The sequence below is a fragment of the Quercus robur genome, chromosome 2 (assembly GCF_932294415.1).
Source record: "Quercus robur chromosome 2, dhQueRobu3.1, whole genome shotgun sequence".
NCBI classification, from domain to species: Eukaryota; Viridiplantae; Streptophyta; class Magnoliopsida; order Fagales; family Fagaceae; genus Quercus; species Quercus robur.
In genome coordinates, this window is record NC_065535.1 from 24364145 (window position 1) to 24387816 (window position 23672).

General features: G+C 33.1%; 3 protein-coding genes across 3 annotated transcripts; all 3 read left to right on the top strand.

Annotated features, from left to right (window-relative positions):
* The first annotated feature begins 757 nt into the window (after positions 1-757).
* On the top strand, positions 758-5818 carry LOC126696511 (sec-independent protein translocase protein TATA, chloroplastic-like). Its single transcript, XM_050393237.1, has 4 exons — positions 758-766; positions 960-1014; positions 3689-3909; positions 5510-5818. Exons 1-4 carry the CDS (start codon positions 758-760, stop codon positions 5645-5647), a joined length of 423 nt encoding a protein of 140 aa, XP_050249194.1. The 3' UTR covers positions 5648-5818.
* Positions 5819-13688: 7870 nt separating this feature from the next.
* On the top strand, positions 13689-14205 carry LOC126712996 (EG45-like domain containing protein). The gene is made up of 2 exons (XM_050412582.1): positions 13689-13800; positions 13901-14205. Exons 1-2 carry the CDS (start codon positions 13689-13691, stop codon positions 14203-14205), a joined length of 417 nt encoding a protein of 138 aa, XP_050268539.1.
* A 6655-nt stretch (positions 14206-20860) lies between these two features.
* On the top strand, positions 20861-21390 carry LOC126696523 (putative EG45-like domain containing protein 1). The gene is made up of 2 exons (XM_050393247.1): positions 20861-20972; positions 21086-21390. The coding sequence occupies exons 1-2, from the start codon at positions 20861-20863 to the stop codon at positions 21388-21390; spliced, it is 417 nt and encodes a 138-aa protein (XP_050249204.1).
* The last annotated feature ends 2282 nt before the right edge of the window (positions 21391-23672 follow it).

The following is a 23672-nucleotide window of genomic DNA, read 5'->3' on the forward strand; positions in this document are numbered from 1 at the left end:
AGAATCATTTGAAGTTACAGAGTGAATGTCATTTTGTACCATAGATACTGTAGATTTTTGGTAAATGGTGGATAAAAAAAAAGTTTGAATAGTGAAATTCCTTGTAGCATGTGTAGAAAAACCACAATTTATCATCCCTTACTAGAATATTTTTATGAAAAAAAAAAAAAAAAAAAGCTGACATCCTCATGTTTTGATATGCAGGATTAGGGAATTCAGTGAATGGGCCCAATGTCTTGTACTTGATTTGATTAATTTTGTGTGTGTGTGTGTGTGTGTGTGTTGTGTAGAATATGGAATCAAATGTTGTCAGCATGGGGTAGTGAGGATTAATTGTTGAGATGAATAGGGGTCAAGGTGGCGAGAAATGATGTGATTGATTTGGGGATTAATGGAATGGAGTATTTGGTTTCGGAGGATATATTTGCTGACTTCCATTTGAGATTCGTGTTACCATCACTTTGTTCAATTGGGAGCATAAATATATGTCAATATTTTAACATTTTTAAATGGGCACTTGGTTTAACTTTAGTTGTATGGATGATAATTGAATGAATTTTGAACTCATTGGTGAAAAGAAAAGTGTATGGACTTTGCCTTTGCTCCCCTTTAATGGGTTTATATTGAGATTCTTCTTGGCATTTTTTATTCGTTTATTTTGTCTTTTCATGGACCTCATGGTATAAAGTGGCTAGAGTTAGTTTGCTTATGTCATTGATTATACGAGCTTGAGCTTCTTCTACCAGGTTCTATAAGAATGATATCTGTAATTTTGTTAGATATTCTTAGTTAGGAAACAGATATTGGAATAGTTTTGTGAAACTGTTGCTGAATTTTTTGGTCTATTGATTGCACGTGTAGTTCAAAACTTGCCTGTACATCCCTTTCTCTTTTACTAAGTGAGTGATGTTCTTCTTCTTGTACTTCTTGTATTTTATATGTTTGTTTGGGTTACACAGGAAAGGGTGGTGAGGAATAAGGAGGTGGACTCAAAGGGTGTCGATTCTGCTCCAGGTTTGCTTTCTGGGTATACTTATTATTTATTGTTGGATTTCTGTACTGTACTGTAGTGATTGGGTTTGTCTCTGAAAACAAGAACTTTGATTTTTATTTAGTTGTTTATTTAAGGATTAAGTTGCGTGTGTCTTTAGATAATGAAGTAGTTTAGTTGGTTATTTATTTATTTGCTTATCGGATATGTGATCATATTCTTTCGTTATTTCAATATATTTTTTTTTATTATGCGAATATGATATTAGTAGGAATCGACCAAGTAATACTATTTTTAATAGTTTCTAAAAAAAAAAAAAAAAAATACTATTTTTAATATACACAAACCAGATCAGGCCATATGTCTGTAATTGTGAAAAAGAAATTTGTGGTCCTAAAATTTATTTTTTTTGGATCTGGGGTGTTTTGTTGTCTGGGATTCGATGCATAAGCACCTCAACAATGGACTTTTTGTGTTATATGGGTTTAAGTAGCTCCTGTAATTTTTGCCATGCCAAAAGTTAATCCCCCTGTTGATATTTGATAAGACTTAGTTGACTGTTGATATTTGGATGGAGACTAATTTTTTAGAATTTGGCGCCTTGCTTCACTCGGGCTAACGCCTTTTTGGCACCTCGTCGCCTCGGGCGATACAAGGCCTTGGCACCTTAAGGGCGCCTTTCACCTTTGACTACCTTGTTCTAACTTTCGAATTATCAAAAATAAATGTCGCTCGTGTGATTTGATGGTGATATGGGTCAAGATGGACCTCTTTTACTGTGAATGATCTAATAAATATATCATATAGTAGACTACTATCAGTTACATGTTTCTTTTTTTAACTTCTCTATCTGTCTTTATTTTCAAGATTACTTCTTTACAATAGTACCTAATCTGCTAACAATATAGATACCAGCTTATGCTCAGGGTAAAGAAAAAAAATGAAAGATGGCTTTGCATATTAGTAATTTTTGGTAAGGTTTCATAGTCTTTAATTTAATTTTATTTTTTCCTAGGAAAAAATGTAGAGGAGAAGCCAAACTTGCTCATTCCAAGAATTGCTACTGAATCATGAAGTAGCTTAATTAGCTCAACTGAACTTGAGCTCTCAACTGTACATAACATTTTTGCTAATAAATCTTAGCCAAAACAACTGGAGCCTACCAACAGTTTAAACATTAGAGACCCCAAATTTCAATTCTTTAGAATGCAATCTCTTCTTGCCACTAAGAGGGACTCCAAACAGCTTGACAGTACTGTTTGTATCCTCAGTTTACATTCTTGATGTTTCATTTTGTGTCTAATTCTTTATTCATTTACTCTATTTTAAACTTTGGTTCTTTTATGATGTGATGTACTATCACTATTGGAATATAAAGTATAACACTAAGAGGGGATACAAAATTTTTATTTTGAGAGATGTTTTGCATTTTGCACACTAAGATCTCCATTTGGGTGATCTCATGTCTTTCCAAAAAAGAAAACACACTTCAATTTTTCTTAAGGTTTCTAAAGGGTAGAACAATGGTCTTAGGACTACAGTTTATAAAGCAAAGCCATCAATGATTTGACTCTCTCACTCTTTTAACTGATACTACTAGTCTTTAAACCATCCAAAGGAATATATATTTTAAACGTACTTCTGACGTTCACTTGTCATCAAAGGCTAGAGCAAGTGAAAAACACACTAGAATGTATCCAAACTGATATAAACCAACTCATCAAACACAAACAGTTTGCAGAAACTAATTAGAGGTATGGTTTATAGAGAAAAATATAATCGATAAATAAAGCTGTATGTGTGTGTTTGGTGTATAGGTATTTATGCCAATTGAACTGAAAAGAAAAAGACAGGGAAAAAAGCACCATCCAGCTTACTTATCTCAATTAACATGATTTGAAAATCACCCATTGGAAAAAGACTTTTTCATGGTGTCAAAATAGAGTGACCAGGTTAACCAGAGACTTGTGTGTGTGTGTGTGAGAGAGAGAGAGACAGAGAGATTAGTGTTGTATTCTCACATAGGTATCAAGCTGCCTAACAAAGCTTGAAAAGTTGTTGTGCTTGAAGTAGTTTGGTAGGAGATCTCTAGCAAACTCAGGAGGCCTCCACACAATGTGATCAGTGCGAGGGTCATCAACCAGTTGGTATGTCTGTCAGAAATGGTGCTGGCATTGTCTTTTGAGACTCCACTGAGAACACCATCTCTTCACACCTCTCCATTGTGAAAGCCATTACCACCAGACTATTATGCTTCTTCTTCTACCACATATGTCTTTACAATGACTCTCTATTCATTCACTCCAACCCCGCAACATGTTTAAAGCTCTCTATCTCTCTCTCATAAAGAATTTTCTAACTTTAGGAAACAAAAACATATGACCATGTCACTAAAATAAAAGTTAATCCCTGTGCTCCCTAGTTTTTTACCTTTAAAAAGTAGATGGGCATGTTAGTAAACTATTTCATTTTTTTATTTCTAGAATAACTATATGTAATAAGATCTTATGAGCTATTAATTAGCTATTGATTATTCCCTTGACTGCATTTGACTGCATTTGACAGAAGAGAAAAGTATCACTATTTTTATTTTATTTTAATTATTTTTATGAATGAGAAAAGTATCACTATATATGGTGCTAATGTTATACAGAGCACAAACGCGTTACTGATTTTGCTTAGACTGATTTTTATTAGGGAATGATTATTTGATCAATGAATACATTGTGGTACTGTGTGGAGCTACAACCAGGACCAGAGTTGAGAGAGCAAGAAAGGGTCTGACTTGTAATGCTTGGTTCGGTCTTGGAGTGCCTGAGCTGGTTGTTATTGCTGGAGATGCAGCTCTGGTTTTTGGGCCCAAGAAGTTGCCTGAAGTAGGAAAGAGTATTGGCAAGACTGTCAAGAGCTTCCAACAGGTTTGTAAGTTCAAATTGAGTCAGTTTATTTTGTTGGGATATGAATGAAAGTTTTGGTTTTTAATGTTGTTTGGTTCTCTGGGAAATGAAAAGGGGAGAATCTTATACTCAAGAATTCCATATGCAATAATGTGGGAAATTTGATTTACAATGAAACTTAATGTACTTGTTAAGAAAAACTTATCAAGAAAATATAGTTGTTGAGAAAAGTGAGGAAAAGGGTAGCAAAGAAAATTGGTATACTATGGCTTATCCACAAAAAAAGGAAGAGAAAATTGGTGTCTTATGTTTTTATATGTTGTTTTGGTTTCCAAAAGAAATGGCAAATTGAACTGAAGGAAGCTTAGTACTTGTATTGGGGTATGATTGAGGGCAAAAAGGGATGCTGAATTAAAGAAAAAGAAAGCTTGAGACTTGTGTTTGTAGAAATGATTTTGTTCTCTTAAATTTACTTAACAGTTGTTTTGGGGGTCAGTTGTGGAAGTTTCTGATTTCGCAGATAATTAAAGAATGAAATTCTTTGAATTTAAGATAATGTGTTGTCAAAGTCCAAACTTTGTAATTATTGGAATACATATTAATTTGCTTCTTGTGAAATTGTTTTAAATTTTGATGTCTTGCTATTATGCTTTATTACAAAGGTACAGAAAGAAAGTCATGTACTGAGATATTCTATATGATTGCATTTTTTTTGGTCGTATCATGAGTTTTCTATGAAATATTTGATCTTACCAGCTGTCATTAACTTATTATCTATTTTGGCATTTCAAAGTTCAGTTTAGTTTTAACTTTTAGGTGAATTCGTGGGGGTGATATATGGATTAGTTTCATACTTGCTATTAACATCTGGAATTGATTTCAGAAAATATTTTGGTTGATGATAATGTAAGGACCTCTTCATAATCCTTGACACTCCCCTTGTGTTTGAGGGAGAGAAGGTTAGGCTTGAAGATTAGATGTTGAGGGAAAGAACAACCATGAATAAATGCTTTCAAATGGTTTTAGCTAATATTGAGATTGTTGACTGTTTTTTGTAATATTGGATGATTGTTGTTGAGTTGTTTTTATTTGATTAATTCATTTTAAGGGCTTCTCTCTATCTTTTTCACACGTGGAATGCTAAAATGGAATTGCATATTTAAAGAGATGTCCATTCCTAAAGAATATTGCTAGTCATGATGTTATAGTTACCAAATGTATTGATAACTTCTCTATGCATTTAAATTCATTGTTTGATTAGGAACATAGCTAAAAGTGAATGATTAAAGGCTGGTGAAGGAAAAAGATTTCTAGAAGCACCATGTTATTAATAGATGTTTATGGAATTATGTGGTGACACCTTTGCATCCTTTGAATTCTATATCAAGGGACCTCCCAACACCAATCATTTTGATTTGATCCCATCAGTTGTCTTGTTGTGCCTCTGCTTTGTAATTTCAAAATTTCAAAACTAGGAAGCTGCAAAGAGAGGTGGTCCTCCCATAAAAGATCAAGAAACATGTCTTCATTTAACTTGTTCCCATTTTTTACTTTGGTAATATTTTCTTGTCATTCTATTTCATTTATATGCACTTATTAAGTAATCCTACTTTGTATGTAGGATGCTCCTCTAATCGAACAATCTCCAACTCTTCCCAAATCATCAACCAAGAAGGTTATAAGTTTTATCTTGGAGTTCTTGGACTTTTTTGTGTACAGAGAACTACGGAAGAACAATCGCATTTTTTGCAAGTGTTGAAAGATATTTTTAAACACTTTAGAATTTTAATTATAGTATTAGATTAATTTTAGCGGTTGTTTTATTTAAATGACCACAACTTTTTTTTGTTAATTTTAAGATGGTGGTTATAGACAATGTTATGTATTTAATAATATATTTCTATGTTAATATTACGTTAGTTTTAAGACATTTGTTGTGTTAATTAGTTACATTTGTGGTATTGTGTTAGTAGAGTTAAAATTATTATAGGTTTTTTTGTAATAAATTTGTGAACTATTTATTTATTAGCAAATAGTAGTTTTAAAACCCACGAAAAAAATACCTATAGCGGCGGTCAAAAAGCGCCGCTAAAGGTGCATATTTTACATTTTAAATAAATACCTACAGCGGCGCTTATCGCTTGCCGCTAAAGGTTGAAACATATAGCGGCGGGCATGAACCCGCCGCTAAAAGTACAATTAGCTGTTTTGATTGATTGTCTATAGCGGCGCTGTTTGCCCGCCGCTAAAGGTAGACACCAATAGCGGCGGGCACCACCCCGCCGCTAAAAGTCAATGCCATGAATTCTGATCACGTATAGCGGCGGTTTTATGCCCGCCGCAATAGACCTTCACCCGCCGCTAAAAGGTACATCTATAGCGGCGCTTTTCACGACCGCCGCAATCGACCTATAGCGGCACTGCAACACCGACGGGATGGCCCGCCGCAATAGCACCCGCCGCAGTAGGTCGAATGTACCTTTAGCGGCGCTTTTTTGGGCTTTAGCGGCGGTTCTGGCCCGCCGCAATAGCCTGTTTTTCTTGTAGTGAAACTTGGGCCTAGTACCGCAGGAAGCAGCCCAACACCACTAGCACAGCCCACCACTTTACACACTTCAACCCAAATTCAAAACAATATAGTTTAACAAAAATAAAATAACATAGTTCAACAAAAACAAGTGGGTCATATCATGCAATCAAGAAAAACACAAGGCACATGGGTTCAAAGTTTATTGTACAAAAGCATTATGCAGAAAATATAAACACATTGGAGAGAGAGAAATAACCGATTTGAGAGTTGACACTTTGAGTTTGAGAATTGGGCGTGAGAAGATTAGTACGGTTGAAATTTAAAAAAAAAAAAAAAGAAAAAAGAAGAAAAAAGGAAGAAGAAGAAGAAAAAGAAGAAGATATTTATAAGAAGGTTTAGAGATTTAGGATTTGTAAGGTTTAGAGATCTAGGATTTGTAAAGTTTCAATTTTCAATTATATTCCTTGTAAATTTTTGTAATTACTCACTTTTCTTTTTTAAATTTAAAATATATGTTGAATATAAAAGGTATTTGATAAATCTAAAATAAGATGAATATTTATTTATTATACGAGTTAAACAGGTTGTGTTAAGTGGGTCATTTTGTATTGACACAAATAAATTGGCGTGTCAAACGTGTTTATTGCGGATTACGTGAGTTGACCCGCTTATGACACGTTTCTTATCGTGTCGCTTTTGGGTCAACCCATTTATAACCCAAACCCATTAAGGCCCAACCCTAACCCGAAATAACCCGTGTCGGGTTCGTATCGTGTTCATGAGTTGGGTTGAACATTGACACCCTAGATGTGTGTCATAATAAAACAGGTGAAGCACAATGTGAGATAGCGGATGTGCATCCCATATTTTGAAAATTCAACAATTAGATTACATGTTTTATATGTTCTTAACATGCATGCCAATTTTTATATCAATTGGATGTTATTTATCATTCGATTCATAAACTTATCTTGTATGAATTATTTTAAACTACAAAAACTTAAATTTAAACAATTAATTGATGACATGACTATTGATTTTTTATCACCTTGAAATTTTGCAAACATAGAAAATATAAGAAGATAATGTAATCCAAATTTCGTCAAAATTCGCATTCAGCTAAAAAATATTGAATGGTATATCATTACTTAAATTTACATAAGGTGTAACTTAAACATAATTCATATATATTACCCAAATGAACCTTTCAACTTCGGTAGAACATAAAGTGGTACACAACCTTTCAACTTGCTATGTGTATGATTTTTTTTTTCCCCCATTTTCAACTCCAATTATTTTATAAGAAAAGTAAAATCAATACATAACAAGTTATTATTGGTGGAACATAGAATGGTTCACAAAAAATGGTACAGAGAATTTGTATTCATTAATTTGAATACAAATCTTCTGTACCATTTTTTGTGTACCACTCTATATTCTATCAATCACAACTTACTATGTGTATGATTTTTTTCCATTTTCAACTCCAATTATTCTTATAAGGAAAGTAAAATCAATGGTAAGTTGTTATTAGTGGAATATAAAGTGGTTCACAAAAATGGTATAGAGGATTTGTATTCATTAATTTGAATACAAATCTCCTGTACCATTTTTTGTATACCGCTCAATGTTCCACCAATCATAACTTGCTATGTGCATAATTTTTTTTCCATTTTCAACTTCATGAAAAAAAAATTCATGGTTAAGTCATTATTCTTCTCTAAAAATTAGTAATTTAAGGCATTAACTCTTTTGATTAAAAGGAAAAATGGAAAATATATATATATATATATATATATATATATATATATAAATGCAGCTTTAACTATCCGAATTCCATGTCATCATCTTCTTCCTCTCTCCCATCAACTATGTAATAATTTCCCCTCTACCTTGCCCTTGTGTATACAAATCATATCCCGCAAGACAGATTTTGGCTGTAAACATTGTGGAGGTTAGCAATTAAATTGTTTTTTTTTTTTTTTTTTTTTTTTTGAGATGAATGTCAGAAAATTAAATTGTTATTTTGAAGTGTGGGGAGCATTGCAATAACGCCCATATCATTGAGGACATTAAATTGTTAGCCGTCTATTTAATTTGTGGATGCCCCAAAATGAAGTCCTCTTTCCAAAATTAATAAATAAAATTTTTACTTTACCCCTACTTTATTTAAAAGTCAATAACATTCTTTCTTTATTGTTTTCTCAAAAAAAAAAAAAAAAAATCTCTATTGTTTAAATTAATAAGGATAGTTTTGAAAATTTATACATTTTTACCAAATAGAGAATGCATTAAATGATATTTTCTTAAAAAGTTTAATTTTCTAAACATGACCAACAATTTGAGACAGATGGAGTAGTTAATTGAGTTTAAATTCTATTATATATTTAAACTCTCAATTAGAATCTTGTCAAGGGTTAGGCTTGTGTGTGTTAAAATACTTATGACACGTTTGGTACACTGAATGTAGATTACAATAAAAATAGTAATTTTTATTACCGGGAATAAATGTGTTGTAATGAAATAACTAAACATTTTCATGAGTTTGGTTGTGAATTATAACATTAGAATAAAGTTTAAGATCTATTTTAAGAAATATCTTACTCATACAATTATATTTCTTAGAAAATAATATTTTTAAATTTGAGAGAGAGATAAGTTTTTTTTTTTTTAAGATTTATTTTTCCATAATTGTTAAGTGGATATGGAAAGTTTTTTTTTATTTAGAAATATATTAATGTTAGAAATGATTACAACTACTAAGGAATAATTATTACAACCCTTTGAGAGAAGAATAATTATTCTTCATTTTAAAGAATAACTATTCATAAGGAATGACTGTTTTCTCTAATAAAAACTGTAAGGTTGAATTTATTCAACCATCTAATTGGCTTTATTCCGTGCCAAATTTGCTTGTAATTCAGCATTTAGTAACCCTGTATCTAGGTGGGTTTGTTGTAAGGGTAGTGAGTGAGATAGAGTGAAGATTGCTCAAGAGTGTACAAGAAAACAGAGTGTCGCGGCTGGGACTCGCGGGTGGACTCGCGGCTGCAAGCCGCCAGAAGCTGCACACGTGCCAAGCATGCTGGAAGATGAACAGTCATGCTAGCTGGAGCACTACAGGACAAAACAGGACAACTGGCCATACGGTTATCTCGCGACTTGGTCAAGCCGCGAGGTCTAGCCGCAGGCCACCCCTGTTTTGCCAAAACCTGACGTTTCACATTCCTCTCCACTCTAGTATAAATACCCCTTTAACCCACGATTGAAAGAGAGCTTCCAGAGAGAGTTTTGAGAGAGAAACCCTAAAGAAAAACCAGATTGCTTCATCCACAATCTATACCTTAGAGTCTCTTCAAATTCCCTTACTCTCTTCCTCTCCATTGTCAAAACCTTGAGAGGCATTATACCAAACCTGGTTCTCACCATCATCATCTTTGTGAGACAGTCGTTTGGAGTTCTGGGAAGCAGTTAGGAAGGAGCCAATCTTCATTGGTTGATGCTACGGTCTAGTAGCGGAATCCGGGAAGCTAGAAAAGAAAAAGGTTCGGCGCAACCTCGTTGGAGTAAGAAGCTTGGAGGGCTTAGGTGCACTGGGTAGATTAGGCTTGGAGGGTCTATTGCTGTCCTTGTATCCCAACTGTATTTTCTAGTGGATTGATTATCGCTTGGAGGGCGGCGGAGAGGTTTTTCGCCGAGGACTTCGGTTTCCTCTTCGATAACACATCGCGTGTTGTCTTTGTGTTTGCATCTTCCTTTCTCTCTATCTTTGCCTTTACATTATCTGCTATGGTTTTATTTTGTTATGGCTTAGATAGTTTATAACCAATTTCATATTATAGCATGTGTTAAGTTTCCGCACACTAAGTGTTTGACATATTGCTTGAGTTGGTTAAGTTGTATTTTGGGAGTCTAAACGTTCAAAGGTGTTTTGTACACGTTTTTTTTTTAACTTTCAAAAACATAAACAAAATACTGAATAACTAAACCATAAGAATAACTATTACATTATAGTACATATTACAGTCTACCAAACATGCCATTAGTATTCTAAAAAAAAAGAATCTTGACACATCAATTTTTTACTTTAATTAACAAAATAGAAAACACAATCAAAATAAATAAATAAATAAATATATATATATATATATATATATATATATATTAAAGATTACCATATATATCATTATAATAAATATCTATAAAAGCACAATCATAATAAATACATATTGATAACTGTCATTATTATCAACATTCATATATTATATTATAAAGAAATCTTCTACACAAAACTTGGGTTAGGTCTTTATCTTTATTTTGCCAATCCATGCCTCTTGCGCCTAGTCCCAGTTTCTTGGATATATATTATGCACGCCAAAATTCGAGACTATTGGGTTGGGCCTCACTCAGGTTCACAATCTATTTGTATTGTGGGCTTGAGTTTCCTACTTTGGGTTGGCACAGAGACTCAACAAATTTTTCTCTCCCTCTCTCTCTGTAATCTCCTCCTCTCTCCTTTAACTTCTCATATTTATAGCCCAAAATTAGTGGAGAGACTATGACTACTTCCATGGTTAGTGCAATGGGAGGTCCAATGTCGTTAATTATAAGTGGGTGTTTAGGTGGGAGTAGGGTGTGGTGAGAGTGGTTTTAGAAATGATTCCCACTTCAGTAAATATGCTCGACAACAATATTCCCCAAGGCACTGTCGGGCATATAAGAGATAGTGTCCCCGAGCGCCTTTCTTCTTGCTCGGGATATGATTCGCCGAGCAAGGCCCAGGCAGCGGAATAGGGTGCGTGCTAATTGAGATTATTACTCCTTAGGCTTTTGGGAGATATGAGGCCTGGGATTGTGGCTTTTGTGGGCTCAAGCTGAGGCCTTAGGTAGAAAGAGGTTGATGCCATTGGCCACACTGTTGATTAAAGATCCAAGGCCCACCTGGGCCTGGGTATCACAGTGCCATACATATACCATTGTTAGTTTCTTTATGACATTCTCTCATCTTCCCGTGTGTGTGTTAAAATACTTAGTATTCTTAAAATAAATAAATAAAGAATCTTGCCACATCGTTTTTTTCTTTAATTAACAAAATAAATAGTTTCATATATAAACACAATCAAAACAAATATATATTAAAGATTACCATAAATATCATCATAATAAATATCTATAAAAGCATAATCATAATAAATACATATTAGTAACTGCCATTATTATCAACATTCATATATTATATTATAAAGAAATCTTCTACGCAAAACTTGGGTTAGGTCTGCACCTTTATTTTGCCAATCCGTGCCTCTTGCTCCTACTCCCAGATCAGTTTCACGATATCATGTATGTTTTCTATTTGAATTACCTAAAGAAAGAACTAATGAGTTTCCTGTATCCATTTTTTTTCTTGTCAGTAATTTTCAAATAGAGAGGACAAGAGGTTTTTTATTTTACATTCCATCACTTACGGAGGTGGATCTATGAATGTTAGTTGTATCTTCCACTCACAGTTTATTAACCCAATAATTGTGAAACTTTTTTTTTTTTTTTTTGCTAAACAACTGTGAAACTTCTTGTTAAAAACACTGTATATATAGCATTACTGTTTTCAAAAACTTTTTATTGAAAGGAATGTACAATAAACCCTCTTTTCCTATTCCTCCATTTCTCAGATCGGATTGTTATTTAATAATTCTTTAATATAGTTCTATATTTTTTAGAAAATTCAATTTTGCATCATATATATATATTTCGTATATTTAATAATATATTAATTTGATCATTGATTTACTCTGTTGTTTTTAATTTTGAGTTCTGAAATTATGTGATCAAATGATTAAATTTACCATATCACAATAGTTTATACTTTTGGGATAATCGGTAATTTAACAAATTGAGATATATCAGTGTCTTTCTAACAACAAAATTAACATCTTGAGTGTCATTCAACAAATCAATTCAATTCACTTTTTAATTCTTTTTCTTTTTGCACTTAGACATGCAGTATTATGCCTATAGATTATTGAAGTTGCACTTTTTTATGATTCAATTGTTATAATAAATTTTAGAAGAAGAATTCAAACCATATTTCTTCTTATAAAGGAGATTGTGTAATGCCATCAGACTACAAAACTCTTAATAATATAGTAGAATTTCTAATTTCCATCCAAATGCAAAATTTGCATATAGTTTCAATGAAATGGTTTTAGATGTATTGCGGTGGAGGCTTTGATTTTTTCATTATACACTTTATTTCTCACGATTAAATTTTGAATTCAGTTTAATAAATGTTGGGGACTGAAAATATTGACAAATATCATTGTCTTAGATAATTACAACACTATGTTATTGGATTGGTGGAAGATTTGGAGTATAATTATTTGACAAGGGTTTCGAAGTTGGGAGCGGCAGTTTTAACTTTTAACGTCAGAACTTAGAAGCGGACAGCAGATAATTGAAGATGGGATGGCTGATTATTTTGGCTGTATTTTATGTTTTTAAATAATTTATTATTATTTATTATTTGTATTTTAAAAATTGACAACGCCACTCTTCATAATGTATTTTTAATTTTTTGATAAGAAAAAATAAAATTAAAAAAAAATTTACCAGTTGAGCTAACAAAAACCCACCATCTTTCATAATTCACTTCCAAAAATAGGGTCAATGCCTGATTACTCTGATGTATGATCTAGTGGCCTGCTTTGCTCGTTTGCTGTGATTCCTGAATTGGTAGACATAGAATTTAACTTATGGTAATGATTTTTGTTTTTCATTAAACTACGATATCAATCGATTTAACAGTAGAAAGTTGAATTTGAATCTCAAATTTTTATTTAACAACAGAAAATTTTACTAATTGAGCTATTTGGAACCTATAAGACAAGTGTTTATTGATAACATTATTTCTAGGCTGAATATAGTACTTCACGTGTTGTTAGTACTGTGTTTAAGTTGTTTTTTTCGTTTTTTGAGGGTTTAATAAGTTATTTTCCATTGCAAATTAGGGAGGTTGTTACTTTGACAGAGCTGCAGTATTTTAGTAGCTAGTGATGCCAAATGGCAGTAACTAGTTTACCACTAATTCTATGAGTATCTTTGTTTTCTTTGTGTTCTTTCCAAACCAGACGTATTACATCTGGACTTATTGGCCCACAATACCTGATTAAGTTAACTTTGCATCGATCCTTTGAACAAATTCTGAGATTATTCTCATTGGTATTCACAAAGGAAACGATTTTCCAAAAATTTCCCTCTCAGTCTCTTTGCAGGAATGGCGAAGCTTCAACTTTTCTTTCAAAGCCTATTTGTGATTCTGGCAGCGTTTTTTTGTCTCTCTCATGCTGATGTTGGCACAGCTGCCCAATATAAAGCCCCATATTTACGTAAGTGACACTGGACAAATCAAATGTGACTTTCATAAATAACTTCCATGACTGCGATTCAAAACTTTGAACTGTTTATTTTATTTTTCTTTCTACACAGCCACAGCCTGTTATGGAAATGATTCTTCACAGTTACCTTCGAGCAACCTGTTCGCATCGGTCAACGAGGATATATGGTACTTTGGTGCCGCCTGTGCGAGACAGTATTTGGTGCGGTGCATAAGCGCGGCTCAGCCTGGAACTTGCAAACCCGGCCAGACAGTTCAAGTAAAGATTGTTGATCGTGCACTTTCTTCAGTTTCTAGGCCTTCCCAGAATGATGCTACCTTGGTTCTTTCTACAACTGCATTTGAGATGATAGCCAACCCTTCGGCTTCATTCATTAACATAGAATTCCAACAGTGAGTCTCTGTTGTCATTCTTCATTTTCACTTTTCCCCATCAGCCCCTTAATTTTTCTTTTGGTCTTTATGGTTTTGATTTTTATTTAATGTGCAGGGCTTGAAGTCAACACAGTATTTGATTGATGAGGTGAGGGAGCCCATCACTTTTTTACATAAGGGCATAGCAGAGCCAAGGGTTGCCCCCTTTGTTAGAAGTTAAACTTGTTTGTTTTTTAATTAAAGTTTCATTAATAAATTAAACAAGATTTTACCAAATGCATGTTGGTGGTTTCCTGAAGTTATGTGTGGGTTTTTATAAATGTATGGGTATAGAAAATAAATGTCTTGGGAGTCAAAAGATTTGATGGCATATAATATATATATACCTTCTGCATCTGTCAATCTCAAAGAGTTCTCCCACTCTTTCCCTTCTACACTCTCTTCTTTTGTGTGTTTTGTGAGTGTGAGTCACTTTCTTTGGCTGGTGTGTGAGATTTTGGGATTGCAAGTGAGGAAAGGCCTACTAATTCCCATCAAAATGGTATAATTAGAGCATACCAGTTTGTAGAGAGAATGACTATTGCCATTGGGATCAAGTCATTCCAAATTCCCCAACTTATCAAAGGAAATTTTGATAATTGAAGCATCCAAATAAAGAAATTACTTAAGATCCCAAAAGGCATTACTTGGATCCCAAGTTGTATGGAGATTGTGGAGAAAAGTTACGAGGAGCTAGTCACATGAAGCATCGTTGTCTCCAAATTGAAAGGAAACCTTGCAAAAGACTCAGAAGAAATATCAACAAACTCTGAAAAAAGAATAACAAAATAAGTATAAAGTTGAAAAGCACCATATAAAACACGATGACACCAATATATACCATCCCTAATTCTCCAAAAAAAAATCACCATTACTACTTGAAGCCTGTACAAACAAAGAAAAATCAAATTAAAATTTAAAGAGAACTAAAAGATTACCTGAAAGTAATAGAGATTATTCTTAAACCAATGATCAAAACTACAAAGAAATTTGAGAAATAGGGATCAAGTCTCTCCAAGTAGATTATGAAAGAGAGACTAAAATTTGAGAGGAAATTTGGAGTTAGTAGATATGAGAGAAAGATGGAAATTTGAGAGATGAAATTTGTAGTTAGTTGATAAATTTGAATATTGAGATAGGCATGAGTAGGAGAAAGAGGGAAACTAAGACGTGAAAAAAATAAAATAAGAAATAGATAGGAGAGAGAGAGAGAGAGAGAGAGAGATGTGGGTAAGAGAAAGAGGGAAACTAAAATGAGAAAAAAAAAAGTGGGTGGGGGGGGGGGGGGAGAGACAAGTGTGGGTGAGATGAGAAATTGAAATGAGAAAAAAAAAATGATAGACATGGGTGAGAGAGGAAACTGAGATGAAAAAATAATAATAAGTATTGCCAATTTCTCAAATTTTCCTGCTAGTCAATTATTCACCTCTATTACATCAAATTAAGAAGGTTGATGTGAAATAAGGATTTAACCTATTACAATAATATAATTTGATGTAAAATAAAAGATTACCTATTGCATGCAACAACATATCTTAATGTAAAATAAGAGTTAGCTATTATGAAAACCTATAATGAACATAGAAAAAAAAATCCTCAACATTAGCAGTCGATACTGAAAACATTTATATTTGAGATTTGCTTGCCAAGTTGACAAATAGTGTCATTAGTGTCTACAATATAAAAAATTTAATATATAACACATAAACACATATTGAAAATGAGTAAAAGGAATTAAGTTTAAAATTTTATAATAAAAGTTTGCTGAATGGATTAGATACAAGTTCAGCCCAGTAGGATCGAGGTGTCATATCAAAATTGGGTGCAAGTTAGAAACTTATTTAATTAAAACAAATTGCTCGCTATTTCTATTATCCATATCCTTTTTTTTTAAAGGTCAGGGCAGATTGACTGGTGTGGATCCAATTTTGCAAGGTTACATCTGGCAATCCTATTCCATGCGCACAATAAAAGTGTCATAAACTTTGGGGAATTGTTCATACACACTCATTGATATTCATTCCATATACAATTGTTTATAATTTTACACACGATGTACACAATTTTTATTCATGTCTAATTTTTTTTTTTTTTTTTTTTTTTTTTTTTTTGGCTGAATACATGTTTGTGGTACCTACGAACAATCAGCTGTGGAAAGGTGTTTGGTCTTTGAATTGTCCGAATAAAATCAAGAATCTAATGTGGCGAGCCTGTCGTAATTCTTTGCCTACGAAGGTTAACTTGGTACGACGAACTATCCTGAATAACCCAAGCTGTGACCGACGCCTGCAAGATGCAGAATCGACCATTCATGCTGTTTGGTCCTGCCCTGGACTCGATATTGTTTGGTCATGTTAAATATTAGCATTGATACACCATGTTGAATATGCTAGTATAGATGCGGAAGCGAAAGCATAAAATATAAAACACAATAACACACGAGGGTTACGTGGTTCAGCCTAACGGCCTACATCCACGGAAAAAACCCTAAAGGGCTACATTAATAATATATTAGAGTGTAATACAAATCCTGTGTTACAATGAATCATAACATGTGTATATATAGTAGACTGAACTCTAGACTAATAGACTTCTAGTACAAGTAGGAGACTTGGCTTGCACACAAAATAGAATTAGACTTGGGCCTATGCTAATGGACTAATATATCTCTAACACCCCCTCTCAAACTCAAGATGGAAGCTTGATGAAATCTTGAGATTTGATAAGGTTGAGAAGATCCCTTGAATGAAGTTTGGCTCTGTGACGGTAGTTTGAGGAAGGCAATGGTCTTGCAGTGTTGATGCGACTTCTAACGGTGGCTTGACTATACCGGAGAGTTTTGACGGCAGCAGTAGGAAGCCAAAGAAGATGAACGCAGCGAAAAATAACACCGAGGAAGACAAAGATTGCTCTTAAATATACCATAAGGACAGAAAACCATGACCACAGGAAGGTGGCTCTGATACCATGTTAAATATTAGCATTGATACACCATGTTGAATATGCTAGTATAGATGCGGAAGCGAAAGCATAAAGTATAAAACACAATAACACACGAGGGTTACGTGGTTCAGCCTAACGGCTTACATCCACGGAAAAAAACCCTAAAGGGCTACATTAATAATATATTAGAGTGTAGTACAAATCCTATGTTACAATGAATCATAACATGTGTATATATAGTAGACTAAACCCTAGACTAATAGACTTCTAGTACAAGTAGGAGACTTGGCTTGCACACAAAATAGAATTAGGCTTGGGCCTATGCTAATGGGCTAATATATCTCTAACAGGTCAAACCCGATCCTGTGGAGTGCTAGACGAACCAGACAATTTGTGGACTTTAAGGAGCTACTGTCTTGGATGATTACTAATCACCAGGACCTAGAGTTGTTTGCAACTATCGCCTGGTCAGTTTGGACACATAGGAATCAAGTACGTCTCTTACAGAACTGCTGCAATCTCTCCCAGATAACTCAACTCGCAAAGGAACGACATGGCAAGTTTCTTGCAATGCAACAACCCAGAACTCCAATCATTCCTCGCCCGTGTTAAGTGGCTCCCCCCCTCGGTTGATTGCCTCAAAATCAATTTCGATGGTGCCATTTTCAAAGTGGAGGAATTATCTGGTATTGGAGTCGCCATTCGAGAAAGTCACGGCTTGGTCATCGCCTTGCTCTCTGAGAAGCTCCCAAGAGCTTACAGTGCAGAAGAAGTGGAGGTGCTAGCTGCTGCCAGGGCTCTTGTTTTTGCTAGGGAGATAGGTGTTGATAATATCATTTTGGAAGGGGACTCGAGCACTGTTATCAAAGCCCTGCAGGGGGAGGACCGGTCTCTTTCAGCTTGTGGCCTTTTGATTGAGGATGTCAAACTCCTGTCTAGATCTTTCTCTAAATTACTTTACTCGCATACTAGGAGAGAAAGTAATAAGTTAGCTTATAGTTTAGCACGTTTTTCGATTAGTATTTCTGATTTTGAGGTTTTGATGGAATTTGTTCCTTCACCTCTTGTTCCTATTTTTCAAGTTGATTTAGCCGGGGATTCTTAATAAGATGAGTTATAGTTTTTCAATTTTCACCCTCCAAAAAATAAAAATAAATTTTTTTTATACGAAAAATTAAAAATTAAACCATGGAATATTGAATGATTTATGGAAAATGTAAATAAAGAGCGTACTAGAATCAATGATCCCATAAACTTTTTAAACAAATAAAATGGAGTACGACGTGTCAAGATTGGAAGCTTCAGTCTTCAGATAATAAACTTTACTTTACGTGTTGGGGTTCATGCATCTACGTACGATTGTGAACTTGACTTTCTGCTTTGATTGGCCTTATGAAAATCTCTCTAGAACTTCGCTCCAACGTCCAATATCTAACCTGGCTAAATTCAGGTTTAAACCTGAATTCTCCACGTACGAACTTATTTCGAGCGTTCCACGGCCATGCTGTTGTTGCCGATTGGGCACTGGCATCCTGTACTTAATTGCTGACTAAAATGTCTATTTGGCTTAAAGCTATTGATTTTTAACTTTTTACTTTTTGTCTTAGATTTTTTAAAAAAAATTAATGTTACCTTTTAGTTTTTTTGTTACATATTTAACCTAAAAACTACCAAAAATTATATCTTCTGTATTGAACTATGCAAATAAGCTACAGAATAAACTATGAGATACCAAAACGGTTGTTGCCTTGTGACTGCGCTATATGGCGGCAGCTTACGACTTTTTTAAGCTCTAGCTAGCTGTATGTTGAAGCAGTGAGTTATAAGTTTATTTGTATAAGAAACGTCAGGGAATGAAAATATTGAAACACATCATTGTCTTAGACATTTACAACACAACGTTATTGGGATTGACGGAAAATTCGAAGAGTAACATTTGACAAAGATTTCGAAGTTGGGAACTGCAATTTTAACTTTTAACGTTAGAATGGACCGCATGGCAAATAATCGGAAATAGGACATGCAAAAGCGCCTGAAATTTCGACATAACGACATTATTTTGGCTGTATTAATTTCTTATAAATAATCTCTTTAATTCCTTTTTTATTTTTAATTTTAAAAATTGTCAACGTCGCTCTTCATGATATATTGCACACAAGAAAATTCCTATAAATAAACATTTTAATCTTCCGCCGTATGAACTCTCCATTTATCTTGTTGAAAAAATTTATATAAAGATAATTTTTTGCATCACTAAAATTTTTCAGAAATTTACTCTATCTCACCAAAAAAAAAAAAAATAACAAAAACAAAACAAAACAAAAGGTTCTATAACCTTTTTTTTCAAGATAGCTATCAAACACAGGAAAATGATATTCTTTTTTAGTAAATATTTTTTGAAAAATAAATTATTTTCTCAGAAAACTTAAAATTGAATCAAACATAACACAAGTATGTAGGATTCAAGATTATATATATTCTGATACGTGCATGGATTGAGTAAGTTGAATGGGTGCGGTCCCTGTAGCGAACGTGTAGAAGCTCTACTATTTGTGTTAAGCCAGTTGCTGTGTTTAAGGGTTTTTGTTTCTTTTTTTAAGGGTTTAATAAGTTTTTTTTTTTCCAATTTTTTAATCTATACCGTTAATAATGGGATTTCCTATTTGGCTTTCAACATTTTATGTACTAAAATACTCTCACACAAATTCTTAAACTCTCTAAAATACCCTTATCTTTTAGTTAAATAATTTTAAATTAAAAAACACAAACTGGTTAAAAGTGTAATTTATTGTTCCTAAGTTTTAGGTTTTTTCCTTTATCTTCTCCATTCAACCTAAAACTTAGGACTCTATCTCTATCTCATTTATATATCACTTTTAAATATTATAACACTAAATCAAAAAAAAAAAATAGATACATAAAAAATAGTATTATTGCACGCGCAAAGCGCGTGTGATAATTCTAGTTGTTAATTAAGGAGGTTGTTATCTTGACCGAGTCTCTTGCAGTGTTTTATATAGTAACAAATGGTAATCTCTATGTTAAGAGGATTCAGAAAGTTAATTATGGTTTCAAAAAATGTCAAAATAATGCCTAATTTAATTAAATAATTCTTATTCTTACAAATTAAAAATGAGGTTAAAATTGTAATTTAACAAAATTAAAAAAAAAAAAAAAAAAAAAACTACCAGAGAAACCTTTTTCCTAAAATTAGAATACTCTCTATTTAAATATATCACACGTACATTTAATACATTTTTCCTAAAAATTAGCACATACTAAAACCAACAGTTTACTCAATTTTAAATCCTAAATTTTAGTTTCTTAAAAACTCCTTCTTGTGTAACCTTACTAAAAATTGATAAATTCAAATTGAAAAATTACATTAAACTCAAAATAATAATAAATAAAAAGAGCATCATCGCCAGGTGTGAAGCGCGTGTGATGAAGTTAATTAGTTTATTACTCGTTTATTGTTAAAGCAAGTTGTTACCCCTCGCCTATATAAAAAGTGGTGGTGGTATTCTTGAACTAATTCTATCATTTTTTTTTTAATTGTGTTCTTTACAAAGATAACACCTTACTAAGTTAACTTTACATCCTCTGACCAAGTTATTAATAGATTATTCTCATTGGCACTTCACAACATATAGGACACGATTATTCTCATATTTCCCTCTTATCTCTTTGCAGGAATGGTCAAGCTTCAACTTTTCTTTCAAAGCTTGATTGTAATTCTAGCTGTGCTTTTCCATCTCTCTCATGCTGATGTTGGCACAGCTGCCCATTATAGAACCCCATATTTACGTAAGTGCATGGAATTGGACAAATGTGGCTCCAAAAAATAATTAACTTCCATAACAGTTTTTCAGAACTTTGAATTTTTTTTTTTTTTTTTTTTTTTTGTGCCTTTTACACAGCCACAGCCTGCTATGGAAACGATGCATCACAGTTCCCCTCGAGCAACCTGTTCGCATCGGCCGGCGAGGGGATATGGGACAATGGTGCCGCCTGTGGGAGGCAGTATTTGGTGCGGTGCATAAGCGCAGCTCACCCTAGAACTTGCATTCCAGGCCAAACAATTCAAATAAAGATCGTTGATCGTGCACTCAGTTCAGTTTCTAGGCCTTCCCGGGCTGGTACTACCATTGTTCTTTCTAAAACTGCATTTGGGATGATTGCCAAACCTACCGCGTCTGCCATTAACATAGAATTCTCGCAGTGAGTCTCTATATTATTGTCTTTCTTCATTTCCACTTTTCACCATTATCCCCTTAATTTTTCTTTTGGTCTTTATGGTTTTCAATTTTTTTCTTGTTCATATTGTATTTCTTCCCCTATATCCAATCTCTCATTTCCCTTTCCTTAAAATTGTCTCGATGGAGGAGGGAACTGTTTTGTTATTCTTCTTGACATTGGAAAATTTTATTTGATTTGCAGGGTTTGAAATGGACGTACAATATTTGATTAATAAGGTGGGAGAGCCCATCATTATTCTACACAAGTGCAGAGGAAAGGGATCGAGAGGAAGGTGGGAAATTTCCCCTTTGCTTGCCCTAAATGTATTAACATAATGTGTTTCTTCGTCATTTTTTTATGTATTTGTTTGATGTATCTCTTTTTTCATTTATACAATAGATGGACCTACTTTTTTATATGTAAACGTCAGTTACAAAAAAATAAAAAATAAAAAATAAAAGATAAAAGATAAAATCATTAGTATTTTAAAGTTCAAAACCTATACAAAAAAATTAGAAAACATATAAAGTACCACGGATTTTTAATCGTAAAGTTAAAAAAGCATTATTATTACCTGCAAAGTGGTAAAAAAATTCTCAAATTAATAATTTAATGTAATAAATATTACATTATTAATACCTAATGAAATAATTTATTCTTTATCAAGTTAGTCCCTATTCTTTACATCATATGACAATTTGGTCTCTAACATTTCAATTGTGTCAATTTAGTCCTTGACTTTTTCAGTGTTGTGTCAATTTAGTCCTTGTCGTTATTCCTTAGATAGAAAAATCTGATGTGTCAAACAAAATAATAAAGAATGATTTTTCATGCCACATCAACTACAACTTGTACTAGCATGTTAGATTTTTTTTTTTTTTTTAAACTCAAATTTTATGTACTCAGATTATATCACCCTAAAATTTGTAAAACCACTTTCAATTTGGTTTCTATCCTTTCAATTGTGTCAATTTGATCCTTAACCTTTTCAGTGACGTGTTAATTTGGTACTTATCATTATCCCCTAGATGGAAAAATCTGACGTATGAAACGGAATAATAAAAAATGATTTTCCATGCCACATCAACTGAAAACTATACAACCACGTTAGTTTTTTTTTTTTTTTTTTTTTTTTTTTTTTTTTTTTTTTTAACTCAAATTTTATGTACTCAGACCATATCACCCTAAAATTTGTAAAATCTCTAAAGCCTTCTGTCCAAGAGTGCATGCTTGCAGAAATTGGTTGCAACTACAAATGAGGAAAACAACGATCATGAAATTCACATCCAGGAAATTCCTGGTGCAACTGCTTTTGAAAGACTCAATTATTGTTCTTCAAACAACAAAGTCTCTTCTTCTGTGGTCTGAGGAACTCAAAGTGGTTAGCCATTGAAGAGCCATAGTTATGATCTGGGACATTGGTTACTAGGAGAGAGAGAGAGAGAGAGAAATTAATAAATAATGATATCCAAATGACTGGTAACCGTGTATATTTACACGATTACTGTAACTCAAATGTAAATTTACACAATTTTAAACAAGCTGATGCAGGGCCGGCTCTATGGTGGAGCAAAAAATGCAACTGCCTAAGGCCCCAAGTAAAAAAAAGGCCCCTAAATTTTAACCAATAGGATTATTTATAATCAATAAATAAAATAAATTTTTTTATTAGATGAAAAAAAAATAAAAAAATAGAGAAAAATGCAACGTCGCCCACAATATTTTTCACAACACTTGTACAACTAATGCTAAGTAGCAAGTTATTACAGCCTATTGTTGATGGCAAAAAAATAATTATAATGATATTTTCAAATAAAAAACAAAAAACAGTTTAAAATCTAGGATTTGTTGTAAAAAATATTGTGAATGTTGCACTTCTAAAAAAAAAAGAATAATAATAAGAGTTTAATTAGCAAACTTTTACTAGTTTTCATCTAAATCTACCATTAACACCACTGTTTTACTTACCACTATCAATCTACCACATCAACAAGTATGAAAATTTTTGTCAAATTTTTTTGTCTTAAAAATTCAAAAAAAAAAAAAAATTCTATGTAGTTCATGTTAATTAGTAGTAATTTTGCATCTAAATAAGATGATCAATTTTCGCCTTAGGCCCCCAAATGCATCAAGCCGCCCCTGAGCTGATGTGGGTGATTTTTTGGGTTGAATGTGTAAAATTCACTACAAGAAAAATGAGCTGTTGCGGCGGACCTATTGCGGCGGGTGCAAAATCTGCCGCTATAAGTCGTTTATTGCGGCACGTTT

Coding starts and splice junctions, on each gene's coding strand:
- LOC126696511 (XM_050393237.1), top strand. Junction 1,015..3,688: donor GGGTGTCGATTCTGCTCCAG/GTTTGCTTTCTG, acceptor GATTTTTATTAG/GGAATGATTATTTGATCAAT. Junction 3,910..5,509: donor CTGTCAAGAGCTTCCAACAG/GTTTGTAAGTTC, acceptor CTTTGTATGTAG/GATGCTCCTCTAATCGAACA.
- LOC126712996 (XM_050412582.1), top strand. CDS start 13,689: ATGGCGAAGCTTCAACTTTTCTTTCAAAGCCTATTTGTGATTCTGGCA. Junction 13,801..13,900: donor ATATAAAGCCCCATATTTAC/GTAAGTGACACT, acceptor CTTTCTACACAG/CCACAGCCTGTTATGGAAAT.
- LOC126696523 (XM_050393247.1), top strand. CDS start 20,861: ATGGTCAAGCTTCAACTTTTCTTTCAAAGCTTGATTGTAATTCTAGCT. Junction 20,973..21,085: donor TTATAGAACCCCATATTTAC/GTAAGTGCATGG, acceptor CCTTTTACACAG/CCACAGCCTGCTATGGAAAC.